This window comes from Neoarius graeffei, chromosome 25 (assembly GCF_027579695.1).
Source record: "Neoarius graeffei isolate fNeoGra1 chromosome 25, fNeoGra1.pri, whole genome shotgun sequence".
In the NCBI taxonomy this organism is placed as follows: Eukaryota; Metazoa; Chordata; class Actinopteri; order Siluriformes; family Ariidae; genus Neoarius; species Neoarius graeffei.
The window spans coordinates 3,109,915-3,125,435 of NC_083593.1; the positions used below are offsets into that span (position 1 = coordinate 3,109,915).

Here is a 15,521-nt window from a genome sequence, read left to right on the forward strand (position 1 = left end):
CGTTTATGTGGCGTAAGAATAGCACGCAGTTTACTCGTCGAGCAAAATGACACCGCGGAAACACCACGAAGCCATGAGTTTTGTGTCTGGAGGATCATCTGCCTGGATCAGGGCGCTGCCGCTGCTGCTGGTTTGTTTCTCTGGTTTGTCTCACGGTCAGATTTCTTACACCATCTCGGAGGAGGTGAAGAAGGGAACCGTGGTTGGAAATATAGCAAAGGACCTCAACATTGACGTTCAGGAGCTGCAGTCACGCAAGTTTCAGCTTGTGGCTGGATCTAATAAGAAGTATTTTGATATAAATCCGAAAAGTGGCGTTCTGTTTGTCTACGATAGGATCGACAGAGAGGAGCTGTGCGAGAGCAAGCAGAAATGCTCCCTCAACATTGAACTCATGGCACAGAATCCTATAAAGCTCTATCGCATTGAGGTAAGCATTACAGACATTAACGACAACTCGCCGATTTTTCCACTGCAAAAGCTAGTGAAGAACATCACAGAAAACGTTGTAGCTGGAGATCAGTTTGCTCTCTCAGCGGCCCGTGACAAGGATGTCGGTATAAACACAGTCAAGAGCTACACTCTGAGCCCCAATGAGCATTTTTCTCTGGATATACAAACTTACGGACAACAGAGTCTTTCTCCGGAACTAGTGGTACAAAAACCTTTGGATAGAGAGAAGCAGTCTGTAATTAATCTCATACTGACTGCCGTAGATGGAGGAAAACCTCCCAAATCCGGGATGCTTGACATAACAATTAATGTTTTAGACATAAACGATAATAATCCCATATTTAGTAAGCCTCTGTATAAAGTTAAAATACAGGAAAATGCGTCTGTCGGAACGAAAATTTTGACTGTGAGTGCCACCGATTCTGATGAAGGTGTAAACGGAGAAATTATTTATTCACTTGTAGGTCAGAACGAAAATTCAGCATCGGATCTATTTTCTATAAATAGCGTAACAGGAGAGATTAAAGTTAAAGGAAATATTGATTACGAAGAAACACCTGGGATTGAGCTGAGAATTCAGGCTCAGGACAAAAGCGTGTCCCCGAAACACACTAACTGTAAAGTGTTAATAGAGGTAGTGGATGTGAATGACAGTGCACCAGAGATCTCAGTTACTCTGCTCATGAGCTCTGTAAGCGAGGACATCAAACCCGGGACAGATGTTGCATTAATCACTGTATCAGATAAAGACAGTGGAGTGAATGGGAAAGTGGACTGTAAAATTATAGCACCGAGTCCTTTTAAATTACAAACATCATACAAGAACTATTATTCTCTTGTAGTGAATGAAGCTCTGGACAGAGAGCGGCTCTCACAATATAACATCACAGTCGTAGCTAATGATGAGGGAACTCCTTCCCTCTCGAGCAGTAACGTTATAACAGTTCATGTCTCTGATGTGAATGATAACGCCCCTTTATTTCCTGCCCCAGTGATAAACATTAGCGTGAAAGAGAATAGTCCAGTTGGAGGGCTGTTAGCATCAGTAACGGCACGAGACTTAGACATCGGTGAAAATGCCCTCGTTTCATATTCATTAATGAATGCAGAGAGAAGCAGAGCGTCAAATATGATGAACATTAACTCTCACACCGGTGAACTGTACAGCCTGAAGTCTTTCGATTACGAAGAAACGAAACGACTTCAGTTTCAAGTTCAGGCCACTGACTCTGGTGTCCCTCCGCTAAGCAGTAACGTCACTGTGAACGTTTTTATCCTGGATGAGAATGACAACAGTCCAGTTTTTCTCCCTCCTTATTCTGAACCCGGGTCAGTAAACACTGAGAACATTCCCTACTCTGCTGAAGCGGGGTATTTTGTGGCTAAAGTCAGAGCTGTCGACGCCGATTCAGGTTATAATGCACTATTATCTTATCACATCACTGAAGCAAAGGGAACGAACCTCTTCCGAATCGGAACCAGCACAGGAGAAATAAGGACTAAAAGACGAATGAGTGACAATGACTTAAAAACCCACCCACTTTTGATCAGTGTCTCGGATAATGGAGAACCTTCACTGTCCACGACTCTGAGTGTTGAAGTTGTGGTTGTGGAAAACATGGACATCCTGCAGCCTTCACTAAGACAAGTGCCAGTAAAGGAGGAGAATGTTTCTAATCTGAATCTCTATCTGCTCATCGCTATTGTCTCAGTGTCAGTGATATTTTTACTGAGCCTCATCGCTTTAATAGCAGCTAAATGCTACGGGACAGACGGTGGGTTCAGCAGGTCCAGCGCTCCAGTGGTCACTACACACCCTGACGGGAGCTGGTCTTACTCCAAATCCACTCAGCAGTATGATGTGTGTTTTAGTTCTGACACACTGAAGAGTGACGTCGTGGTTTTCCCCTCGCCGTTTCCGCCTGCAGACGCAGAGCTGATCAGCATTAATGAAGGAGACACTTTTAACAGGACACAAACTCTTCCCAGCACTGGGAAGGTAAGGCTGTGATTAATTTAGCCTCTTTCTAATATTGAGCGTTTTTAGTCTCTTGTTACCTAGTCCTTGTTGTGTGTCATTAGAACGCTTGTGGGTTTGAAGTGCACAAATGTCTGCAACTGCTCATTCAATTCGCCTGAATTTCACCTCCTTTTAGTTATAATTGTACAGTTCTCTTCTTATCGCTGAAGATTGCTGTCTCGTCTTGCACAGTAAAAATGTCGATCTTCTCCATTTCTGAAGTCAGTTTTCTCTTTCACTCTGGGAGTCCTTACATGTTTATTTTGACACGTTTTCCAACAGGGTTTGTTTGACGTCATAAAAGACATTTTATGGGTTTCCTCTCGTTTTCCATTTAATTCAGCACCACGTGTTTGGACAGCGATATGTTTCACGTCTTTAAACGTGACGGAGCGAATCGAGCAAAAGCAAGACATCACGCTTATTTTTTTAAGTAACTTATTGATTGTTGAGTTTAAACTTTCTAATATTTTTTCCAAAGTGTCCTGATACGAAACAACACGACACAAGTGGTTTTAAAAAATATATCCCAAGTTTTCTCAAATGGGTTCTTTGATCAAGCGCCTTAAGATAAAGGCATTATAGATAAAAACTTGTTGAAATAAATTGCTTTTTTATGGAAATTGTTTGAACAGTTCGTATTCGAGTTAGATAGAAGGAGTGCGTAGCATAGACAAGGAGTTTCTGGATGAGAGTCCAGTGGACGACGGGGGCTTTTCTGTGTGGAGTCTGTATGTTCTCCCCGTGTCTGTGTGGGTTTCCTCCAGGTGCTCCGGTCTCCCCCACAGTCACGCATTTAGGCTAACTGCCTAGTCTAAATTACCCGTGTGTGTGTGTGTGTGTGTGTGTGTGTGTGTGTGTGTGTGTGTGTGTGTGTGTGTGTGTGTGTGTGTGTGAAAGGTTGAGCGGAGAAAGCATCTATAATAACCCAGCAGAGGGCAACGGGGAAAAACTGCTGCAAATTTCACACGAATCTTTGGCGTCAGAGCAGCACGTCACTGCAGTGACATAACAGTGAACCAATGAAATGTGATTCCACAAACTTCATTTGAGTATTCGGTGTTTGGCGTGGTTCAATGTAGAATTGTAAATATCATCGGTGACCTTTTCTGCAAATCATTACAGCAAACGTGTTGAGCAAAACATGTTATTTGACATTGAATAGCATTGTTTTACAGAATATTTCCGCTCTAAAGATGTTGAAAATGTACATATAATAAGCTGCTCTGTACGGTTATGGCGTTAATTATCCAGAGGGGGAAGAAAATAAATAAACCGCTGGAACTGGAAAAAATCGTAAGAAGGGTTCAAACCCGAAATTCATCTCATCCCCTCTCCCTCATGCCTTTGGGACACAATTGCTTGTCGTGCTCTGTTTTTCAAATATCAGTGCAATGACAAGGTCAAGTTTAATAAATTCATACTGTCAGTTTGTATATTTGCCTCCTTGCATTTGTTTAATATTTATTTGAGATTGATAAGATTTTTTAAATTACTCGAATCAGTGATAAAAAAAAACTACAAGTACAAAATGAGCTCAGAAAAATAATATTGTGATTGAACCTAATTTTATTCAGATGCATTAAATGCAATATACTGCAACTTATGAATGATAATTAAAACACCCCTGTGATCCTGAGATTGAACTCCGTCAGGATCTATTAGACTGTATTCCTGACAATCTACAAGGTTTATTTCTGAAACTGAGAGGTTAAAATCTCCACTTTTAGCTCACGTCTAATACAATAAGCTCTAACTTCACAGAAAAAAAAAAAAAACAGTTACTTGATACAACTTTCATCATGTAGCTTTCAGCAGTAATATCAGATTGTATTTCCACACAAGATGTCGCTGTAGACCGTGAGATGGAGTTACTGGTACATTATTAATACTCCTCCGAACGCAGAACAGGAGAACAGAGCGTCACTTACTTCTGTCATCAGCAGGCCTCGTGGATTTTAATTTTTTTCCTGAAGACAGTGGATTTAATGAAAGCACTGTTTGGACTTCTTTGTGAATATCCAGTGAAAGTCAGTGATGGTTGTCCCGGACACTGCTCGCTCTGCCTGCATGAAGGCTCTGCTGCTGCTTTGTTTATGGGATTTGTGTTTCGGTCAGATTTCCTACTCGGTTTCAGAGGAGGCCAAGAAGGGAACCGTTGTTGGAAATCTAGCGAAGGATCTCAGTCTCAGTGTGCAGGAACTGGAGTCGCGCATGTTTCAGCTTGTGACTGGATCTAACGCCAAGTATTTCGAGGTAAATCGGAAAAGCGGTGTTTTATTAGTGAATGACAGAATAGACCGAGAGGAGCTGTGTGAAAGCAAACAGAAATGCGTGTTGAATGTTGAAGTGATGATCCACAATCCTCACAAGCTTTACCGGGTTGAAATTAACATTTTGGACATTAATGATAACTCTCCGGTGTTTCCAGATCAAAGATTTGTTTTGGATATTACTGAAAATATGCTTCCGGGAGATCGGTTTCCTTTAACCACAGCTAGTGACTTGGATATCGGGAGTAACGCTGTAAAAACGTATAAAATAAATTCAAATGAATATTTTTCTCTGGACATGCAGAGTGATTCAGCTGAGCTTCTGCTTCAGAAACCTTTAGACCGAGAGAGAGAATCGGTGATTAAGCTCGTGCTGACTGCTGTAGACGGCGGGACTCCTCCCAGATCCGGAACAATGCAGATCGTGGTGAATGTACTGGATATAAATGACAACAACCCAGTTTTTACGAAGCCTCTTTACAAAGTGAAGGTCCATGAGAATGTATCTGTCGGAAGTAAAATCCTGACCGTTTCCGCTTCAGATGCAGACGAGGGAAATAACGGTGAAGTGTCCTATTCTATTGCCAGTGATGCCCGGAATTCGGCATTAGAAATATTCTCCATTAATCCCGATTCTGGTGTTATCACGGTCAAAAGTAATATTGATTATGAGCAAAGCGCCGCGATAGAACTGAGAATTCAGGCTCAGGACAAAGGACAGTTTCCAAGAATGTCCAGATGTAAAGTGTTAATTGAGGTAGTGGATGTGAATGACAATGCACCAGAGATCTCAGTTACTCTGCTTATGAGCTCCGTAAGCGAGGACATCAAACCCGGGACAGATGTTGCATTAATCACTGTATCAGATAAAGACAGCGGAGCGAATGGGAAAGTGGACTGTAAAATTATAGCACCGAGTCCTTTTAAATTACAGCTATCATATAAAAACTCTTACGCTCTTGTAGTGAATGAAGCTCTGGACAGAGAGCGGCTCTCACAATATAACATCACAGTCGTAGCTAATGATGAGGGAACTCCTTCCCTCTCGAGCAGCAACGTTATAACAGTTCATGTCTCTGATGTGAATGATAACGCCCCTTTATTTCCTGCCCCGGTGATAAACATTAGCGTGAAAGAGAATAGTCCAGTTGGAGGGCTGTTAGCATCAGTAACGGCACGAGACTTAGACATCGGTGAAAATGCCCTCGTTTCATATTCATTAATGAATGCAGAGAGAAACACAGCGTCAAATGTGATGAACATTAACTCTCACACCGGTGAACTGTACAGCCTGAAGTCTTTCGATTACGAAGAAACGAAACGACTTCAGTTTCAAGTTCAGGCCACTGACTCTGGTGTCCCTCCGCTAAGCAGTAACGTCACTGTGAACGTTTTTATCCTGGATGAGAATGACAACAGTCCAGTTTTTCTCCCTCCTTATTCTGATCCCGGGTCAGTAAACACTGAGAACATTCCCTACTCTGCTGAAGCGGGGTATTTTGTGGGTAAAATCAGAGCCGTAGACGCCGATTCAGGTTATAATGCACTATTATCTTATCACATCACTGAACCAAAGGGAACAAACCTCTTCCGAATCGGAACCAGCACAGGAGAAATAAGGACTAAAAGACGAATGAGTGACAATGACTTAAAAACCCACCCGCTTCTGATCAGTGTCTCGGATAATGGAGAACCTTCACTGTCCACGACTCTGAGTGTTGAAGTTGTGGTTGTGGAAAACATGGACATCCTGCAGCCTTCACTAAGACAAGTGCCAGTCAAGGAGGAGAACGTTTCTAATCTGAATCTCTATCTGCTCATCGCTATTGTCTCAGTGTCAGTGATATTTTTACTGAGCCTCATCGCTTTAATAGCAGCTAAATGCTACGGGACAGACGGTGGGTTCAGCAGGTCCAGCGCTCCAGTGGTCACTACACACCCTGACGGGAGCTGGTCTTACTCCAAATCCACTCAGCAGTATGATGTGTGTTTTAGTTCCGACACACTGAAGAGTGACGTCGTGGTTTTCCCCTCGCCGTTTCCGCCTGCAGACGCAGAGCTGATCAGCATTAATGAAGGAGACACTTTTAACAGGACACAAACTCTTCCTAGTACTGGGAAGGTAAGGCCGTGATTAACTGAGTCTCTTTAAAATTTTTCAGCACTTATCGTTCGTTGGAAAATGTGTTCAATGCGGTATTGTGTGGTATTAAATGGTTTTGGTTTTGGAGTACACAAACATTTCCACCTGAATTTCCACCTCGCCTGAATTCCATTACCATTAACTTTTCTTGAGATTTCCCAGCATCGATGAAAATATCTGTGTAATAGTTAACAGAAGTCTGTTGCTCTGAAGTTACATTTTTGGTTCACATAGCGCCTCTTATATGTTTATTTTGAGCAGTCATGTTTTTTTTAAATGGTGGAAATATTGAGGATTTTGATATTTCAGCAATTTCTGTCTAAGTCTAGTTGTGTGTGTGTGTGTGTGTGTGTGTGTGTGTGTGTGTGTGTGTGTGTGTGTGTGTGTGTGTGTGTGTCAATATGCTGACTTAGATTGAGTATACGACAATCTTGGAAGAATTTTTTTGTTGTTTTGTCCAGAGTTTGAATAAAATCAGTACTACAGATTTGGACAGCGACTTGTTTCACTTTTACAAACAGAACGATGGATCATATCGTTGACGCAAAGCAAGATCTCTCGGAGGACGGAAAAAAAGAGAGAAATAAAATAAAACATAAATTTAAAAAAATCTTTTCTTGTCCATTATTGGTCAAACTTTCTGTCATTATTTGTAATAATTTGGTCTAACTCCACTATAAAATAACAACTTGGATCTCACAAGAGGCGCCCATTTAAAAGGAAAAAAAATTGTTTTTGTGAATATGTTGATAAACAAATCTTGTTTGATTTCTGTTTAAACTACGCCTTATTATGTTCAATGAAATTACCTTCATTAATATCACAGAATAAATCGATTTCAAAATAATAGCAGTCCAATAGCGCCCCCCTCCCCTGTTTAAATCAACGATCTTATTCGAAATGGAATAATAACAGCATGGCACTTTCACTCATAAGACTTTCAAGAACCTTCTGAATGTTATAGTCAGTGTTTTATCATACATGGGCTAATACAATTCTGATGAACTACAATTTTTTAATTTGTATAGCTCGGGTTTAATATCCATTGCTTTAAACTGTGCCTAAAATAAAATATTTTAGTTAGTGACACTGAAAACTTCTTTTATTCCAAAGTAGCGTCATAAACAGAGTTTTCAGCAGTAATATCAGATTGTATTTCCACACAAGATGTCGCTGTAGACCGTGAGATGGAGTTACTGGTACATTATAAAAAACTCCTCCGAACGCAGAACAGGAGAACAGAGCGTCACTTACTTCTGTCATCAGCAGGCCTCATGGATTTTCCATTTTTTCTTGAAGACACTGGATTAAACGAAAGCATTGTTTGGACTTCTTTGTGAATATCCAGTGACAGTCAATGATGCTTGTCCCGGACACTGCTCGCTCTGCCTGCATGAAGGCTCTGCTGCTGCTTTGTTTATGGGATTTGTGTTTCGGTCAGATTTCCTACTCGGTTTCAGAGGAGGCCAAGAAAGGAACCGTTGTTGGAAATCTAGCGAAGGATCTCAGTCTCAGTGTGCAGGAACTGGAGTCGCGCATGTTTCAGCTTGTGACTGGATCTAACGCCAAGTATTTCGAGGTAAATCGGAAAAGCGGTGTTTTATTAGTGAATGACAGAATAGACCGAGAGGAGCTGTGTGAAAGCAAACAGAAATGCGTGTTGAATGTTGAAGTGATGATCCACAATCCTCACAAGCTCTACCGGGTTGAAATTAATATTTTGGACATTAATGACAACTCTCCGGTGTTTCCAGATCAAACATTTGTTTTGAATATTACTGAAAATATGCTTCCGGGAGATCGGTTTCCCTTAAAAAGGGCACGTGACTTGGATATCGGCAGTAATTCAGTGAAAACGTATAAAATAACCACAAATGAATATTATTCACTGGATGTACAAAGTACTGAACAGCAGAGGGTTTCGGCTGAACTTGTTCTTCAGAAACATTTAGACCGAGAGACAGAATCGGTGATTAAGCTCGTGCTGACTGCTGTAGACGGCGGGACTCCTCCCAGATCCGGAACAATGCAGATACTGGTGAATGTACTGGATATAAATGATAACAGCCCAGTTTTTACGAAGCCTCTTTACAAAGTTAAGGTCCATGAGAATGCATCTTTAGGAACTAAAATCCTGACAGTTTCCGCTTCTGATGCAGACGAGGGAAATAACGGTGAAGTGTCCTACTCAGTTGTCAGCGATGAGGGAGATTTATTCTTCATAAATCCTGTTTCTGGTGATATCACTGTTCAAGATAATATTGATTATGAGGACAATCCAGCTATCGAGCTGAGAATTCAGGCTCAGGACAAAGGACAGTTTCCAAGAATGTCCAGATGTAAAGTGTTAATTGAGGTAGTGGATGTGAATGACAATGCACCAGAGATCTCAGTTACTCTGCTCATGAGCTCTGTAAGCGAGGACATCAAACCCGGGACAGATGTTGCATTAATCACTGTATCAGATAAAGACAGTGGAGCGAATGGGAAAGTGGACTGTAAAATTATAGCACCGAGTCCTTTTAAATTACAGCTATCATACAAAAACTCTTACGCTCTTGTAGTGAATGAAGCTCTGGACAGAGAGCGGCTCTCACAATATAACATCACAGTCGTAGCTAATGATGAGGGAACTCCTTCCCTCTCGAGCAGTAACGTTATAACAGTTCATGTCTCTGATGTGAATGATAACGCCCCTTTATTTCCTGCCCCGGTGATAAACATTAGCGTGAAAGAGAATAGTCCAGTTGGAGGGCTGTTAGCATCAGTAACGGCACGAGACTTAGACATCGGTGAAAATGCCCTCGTTTCATATTCATTAATGAATGCAGAGAGAAACAGAGCGTCAAATGTGATGAACGTTAACTCTCACACCGGTGAACTGTACAGCCTGAAGTCTTTCGATTACGAAGAAACGAAACGACTTCAGTTTCAAGTTCAGGCCACTGACTCTGGTGTCCCTCCGCTAAGCAGTAACGTCACCGTGAACGTTTTTATCCTGGATGAGAATGACAACAGTCCAGTTTTTCTCCCTCCTTATTCTGAACCCGGGTCAGTAAACACTGAGAACATTCCCTACTCTGCTGAAGCGGGGTATTTTGTGGCTAAAGTCAGAGCTGTCGACGCTGATTCAGGTTATAATGCACTATTATCTTTTCACATCACTGAACCAAAGGGAACGAACCTCTTCCGAATCGGAACCAGCACAGGAGAAATAAGGACTAAAAGACGAATGAGTGACAATGACTTAAAAACCCACCCGCTTCTGATCAGTGTCTCGGATAATGGAGAACCTTCACTGTCCACGACTCTGAGTGTTGAAGTTGTGGTTGTGGAAAACATGGACATCCTGCAGCCTTCACTAAGACAAGTGCCAGTAAAGGAGGAGAATGTTTCTAATCTGAATCTCTATCTGCTCATCGCTATTGTCTCAGTGTCAGTGATATTTTTACTGAGCCTCATCGCTTTAATAGCAGCTAAATGCTACGGGACAGACGGTGGGTTCAGCAGGTCCAGCGCTCCAGTGGTCACTACACACCCTGACGGGAGCTGGTCTTACTCCAAATCCACTCAGCAGTATGATGTGTGTTTTAGTTCCGACACACTGAAGAGTGACGTCGTGGTTTTCCCCTCGCCGTTTCCGCCTGCAGACGCAGAGCTGATCAGCATTAATGAAGGAGACACTTTTAACAGGACACACACTCTTCCGAGTACTGGGAAGGTAAGGCCGTGATTAATTTAGCCTCTTTCTAATATTGAGAGTTTTTAGTCTCTTGTTACCTCTAGTCCTTGTTGTGTGTCATAAGAACGCTTGTGGGTTTGAAGTGCACAAATGTCTGCAACTGCTCATTCAATTCGCCTGAATTTAATCTCCTTTTAGTTATAATTGTACAGTTCTCTTCTTATCGCTGAAGATTGCTGCCTCGTCTTGCACAGTAAAATCGTCGATCTTCTCCAGTTCTGAAGTCAGTTTTCTCTTTCACTCTGGCAGTCCTTACATGTTTATATTGACACGTTTTCCAACAGGGTTTGTTGGACTTGATAGTGTTGAAGTTAGATATATATTTCGCATTTTCCTTTAAAAGTGACATAAGTAGAGTTTTAAAGGACATTGTATCGGTTTCGTCTCGTTTGCCATTGAATTCAGCACCACGTGGTTGGACAGCGACATGTTTCACGTCTTTCAACGCTCCAGGGCGACTCGAGCAAAAGCAAGAAAGACATCACGCATATTTTTACTCACTTTTTGACTGCTTAGTTTAAACTTTCTAATATTTTCCCCAAAGTCTCCTGATACGAAACAACACGGCAGAAGTGGTTTTAAAAATACATCCCAAGTTTTCTCGAATGGATTCTTTGATCAAACACCTTAAGATTTGCATTATATTTAAATTTTTTTTGAAATAAATTGCTTTTTACAGTCGGTATTCGAGTTAGAAGGAGTGCGAAGCATAGACAAGAAGGTTCTGGGTTTGAGACCAGTGGCCGACGGAGGCCTTTTTGTCTATGTTCTCCCCGTGTATGTGTGGAGTCAGTATCCCGTGTGTGCTTGGGTTTCCTCCAGGTGCTCCGGTTTCCCCCACAGTCCAAAGACACGTATTTAGGTTAACTGCCTAGTCTAAATTGCCTCTGTGTGTGTGTGTGTGTGTGTGTGTGTTCGCGCACGGGCGTGCGAATGGCTGAGAGGAGAAAACCTCTATAATATTCCAGTAGAAGGCAACAGGAAACCACTACTTCAAATTCCCACGAATCTTTGACATCAGAGCAGCACGTCACTGCAGTGACATGCCAGTGAGCCAGTGAAATGTGATTCCACCAACTTCATTTGAGTATTTGGTGTTTGGCGTGGTTCACTGTAGAATTGTAAATATCATTGTTGACCTTTTCTGCACATTATTACAGCAAACGTCTTGAGCAAAACATGTTATCTGACACTGATTAGCATTGTTTTGAAATATATTTCCGCTCTAAAGATGCTGAAAAATTACATATAATAAAGTGCGCTGTACGGGTATGGCGTTAATTATTCAGAGAAGGAAGGGAAAAAAAACTCTCTGGAACTGGAAAAAATCTTTATGAGGGTTCAAACCCGAAATTCACCCCCCCCCATGCCTTTACTACACCACTGATGGTCGTGTTCTGTTTTTCAAATATAACGACACGGCGGAGTTTAATAACCTCATTCTGTCACTTTGTAAATTTGTGACATATCATTTGTTTCAGATTTTTCTTATATTCATAAGCTTTCAAAATTAGTCACTTTAGTGATGAAGCACTACAAATAAGCTGGGAAAAATAATTTTGTGAATGAACGTTATTTCATTTAAATGAATTATCTGCAATATGCCGCAACTTATGAATGAGAAGTAAAACACCACTGTGATCATGAGACTGAACTCCATCAGGATCTATTAGACTGTATTCCTGATAATCTACAAGGTTAATTTGTGTAACTGAGAGTTTACAATCTCCACTTTTAGCTCAAGTCCAACTCAATAAGATCTAAATTCACGCAAAAACAGTTACTTGATACAGCTTTCATCATGTAGCTTTCAGCAGTAATATCAGATTGTATTTCCACACAAGATGTCGCTGTAGACCGTGAGATGGAGTTACTGGTACATTATTAATACTCCTCCGAACGCAGAACAGAACAGAGCGTCACTTACTTCTGTCATCAGCAGGCCTCGTGGATTTTAATTTTTTTCCTGAAGACATTGGATTAAATGAAAGCATTGTTTGGACTTCTTTGTGAATATCCAGTGAAAGTCAGTGATGCTTGTCCCGGACACTGCTCGCTCTGCCTGCATGAAGGCTCTGCTGCTGCTTTGTTTATGGGATTTGTGTTTCGGTCAGATTTCCTACTCGGTTTCAGAGGAGGCCAAGAAAGGAACCGTTGTTGGAAATCTAGCGAAGGATCTCAGTCTCAGTGTGCAGGAACTGGAGTCGCGCATGTTTCAGCTTGTGACTGCATCTAACGCCAAGTATTTCGAGGTAAATCGGAAAAGCGGTGTTTTATTAGTGAATGACAGAATAGACCGAGATGAGCTGTGTGAAAGCAAACAGAAATGCGTGTTGAATGTTGAAGTGATGATCCACAATCCTCACAAGGTCTACCGGGTTGAAATTAACATTTTGGACATTAATGATAACTCTCCGGTGTTTCCAGATCAAAGATTTGTTTTGGATATTACTGAAAACATGCTTCCGGGAGATCGGTTTTCTTTAACCACAGCCAGTGACTTGGATACCGGGAGTAACGCTGTAAAAACGTATAAAATAAATTCAAATGAATATTTTTCTCTGGACATGCAGAGCGATTCAGCTGAGCTTCTTCTTCAGAAACCTTTAGACCGAGAGAGAGAATCGGTGATTAAGCTCGTGCTGACTGCTGTAGACGGCGGGACTCCTCCCAGATCCGGAACAATGCAGATCGTGGTGAATGTACTGGATATAAATGATAACAGCCCAGTTTTTACGAAGCCTCTTTACAAAGTCAAGGTCCATGAGAATGCATCTGTCGGAAGTAAAATCCTGACAGTTTCCGCTTCAGATGCCGACGAGGGAAATAACGGTAAATTGTCCTATTCAATTGTCAGTGATGCCCGAAATTCGGCATTAGAAATATTCTCCATTAATCCCGATTCTGGTGTTATCACGGTCAAAAGTAATATTGATTATGAGCAAAGCGCAGCAATAGAACTGAGAATTCAGGCTCAAGACAAAGGACAACCTCCAAGAAGATCTAACTGTAAAGTGTTAATAGAGGTAGTGGATGTGAATGACAATGCACCAGAGATCTCAGTTACTCTGCTCATGAGCTCTGTAAGCGAGGACACCAAACCCGGGACAGATGTTGCATTAATCACTGTATCAGATAAAGACAGCGGAGCGAATGGGAAAGTGGACTGTAAAATTATATCACCGAGTCCTTTTAAATTACAAACATCATACAAGAACTATTATTCTCTTGTAGTGAATGAAGCTCTGGACAGAGAGCGGCTCTCACAATATAGCATCACAGTCGTAGCTAATGATGAGGGAACTCCTTCCCTCTTGAGCAGTAACATTATAGCAGTTCATGTCTCTGATGTGAATGATAACGCCCCTTTATTTCCTGCCCCGGTGATAAACATTAGCGTGAAAGAGAATAGTCCAGTTGGAGGGCTGTTAGCATCAGTAACGGCACGAGACTTAGACATTGGTGAAAATGCCCTCGTTTCATATTCATTAATGAATGCAGAGAGAAGCAGAGCGTCAAATATGATGAACATTAACTCTCACACCGGTGAACTGTACAGCCTGAAGTCTTTCGATTATGAAGAAACGAAACGACTTCAGTTTCAAGTTCAGGCCACTGACTCTGGTGTCCCTCCGCTAAGCAGTAACGTCACTGTGAACGTTTTTATCCTGGATGAAAATGACAACAGTCCGGTTTTTCTCCCTCCTTATTCTGAACCCGGCTCAGTAAACACTGAGAACATTCCCTACTCTGCTGAAGCGGGGTATTTTGTGGCTAAAGTCAGAGCCGTAGACGCCGATTCAGGTTATAATGCACTATTATCTTATCACATCACTGAAACAAAGGGAACGAACCTCTTCCGAATCGGAACCAGCACAGGAGAAATAAGGACTAAAAGACGAATGAGTGACAATGACTTAAAAACCCACCCTCTTCTGATCAGTGTCTCGGATAATGGAGAACCTTCACTATCCACGACTCTGAGTGTTGAAGTTGTGGTTGTGGAAAACATGGACATCCTGCAGCCTTCACTAAGACAAGTGCCAGTAAAGGAGGAGAATGTTTCTAATCTGAATCTCTATCTGCTCATCGCTATTGTCTCAGTGTCAGTGATATTTTTACTGAGCCTCATCGCTTTAATAGCAGCTAAATGCTACGGGACAGACGGTGGGTTCAGCAGGTCCAGCGCTCCAGTGGTCACTACACACCCTGACGGGAGCTGGTCTTACTCCAAATCCACCCAGCAGTATGATGTGTGTTTTAGTTCCGACACACTGAAGAGTGATGTCGTGGTTTTCCCCTCGCCGTTTCCGCCTGCAGACGCAGAGCTGATCAGCATTAATGAAGGAGACACTTGTAACAAGACGCAAACTCTTCCCAGCACGGGGAAGGTAAGGCTGTGATTAATTTAGCCTCTTTCTAATTGTGAGCGTTTTTAGTCTCTTGTTACCTCTTGTCCTTGTTGTGCACAACAATGAGCAGTTGCAGACATTTGTGCACTTCAAGCCCACAAGCGTTCTTATGACACATGTGTCATAAGAACGCTTGTGGGTTTGAAGTGCACAAATGTCTGCAACTGCTCATTCAATTCGCCTGAATTTAACCTCTTTTTAGTTATAATTGTACAGTTCTCTTCTCATAGCTGAAGATTGCTGTCTCGTCTTGCACAGTAAAATCGTCGATCTTCTCCAGTTCTGAAGTCAGTTTTCTCTTTCACTCTGGCAGTCCTTACATGTTTATATTGACACGTTTTCCAACAGGGTTTGTTGGACTTGATAGTGTTGAAGTTAGATATATATTTCGCATTTTCCTTTAAAAGTGATATAAGTAGAGTTTTAAAGGACATTTTATCGGTTTCGTCTCGTTTGCCATTGAATTCAGCACCACGCG

General features: G+C 41.8%; 5 protein-coding genes across 5 annotated transcripts in view; 4 read left to right on the forward strand and 1 right to left on the reverse strand.

Annotated features, from left to right (window-relative positions):
- The window catches only part of LOC132873166 (fibroblast growth factor 18-like), a 66,805-nt gene that overhangs the window by 44,369 nt on the left and 6,915 nt on the right, over nt 1-15,521 (reverse strand). The window lies entirely within an intron of this gene.
- On the forward strand, nt 47-2,464 carry LOC132873165 (protocadherin alpha-2-like). Its single transcript, XM_060908470.1, has one exon. The coding sequence runs from the start codon at nt 47-49 to the stop codon at nt 2,462-2,464; it is 2,418 nt and encodes an 805-aa protein (XP_060764453.1).
- LOC132873163 (protocadherin alpha-2-like) lies at nt 4,459-6,880 on the forward strand. The gene has a single exon (XM_060908468.1). It carries the CDS (start codon nt 4,511-4,513, stop codon nt 6,878-6,880), a length of 2,370 nt encoding a protein of 789 aa, XP_060764451.1. The 5' UTR covers nt 4,459-4,510.
- The window catches only part of LOC132873161 (protocadherin alpha-C2-like), a 74,487-nt gene continuing 67,198 nt past the window's right edge, over nt 8,233-15,521 (forward strand). The window contains exon 1 of the mRNA XM_060908465.1: nt 8,233-10,610. Coding sequence (XP_060764448.1) covers nt 8,247-10,610 — 2,364 coding nt within the window. The 5' untranslated portion in view covers nt 8,233-8,246. The remainder of the gene's footprint in view (nt 10,611-15,521) is intronic.
- On the forward strand, nt 12,584-15,034 carry LOC132873164 (protocadherin alpha-2-like). Its single transcript, XM_060908469.1, has one exon. It carries the CDS (start codon nt 12,665-12,667, stop codon nt 15,032-15,034), a length of 2,370 nt encoding a protein of 789 aa, XP_060764452.1. The 5' UTR covers nt 12,584-12,664.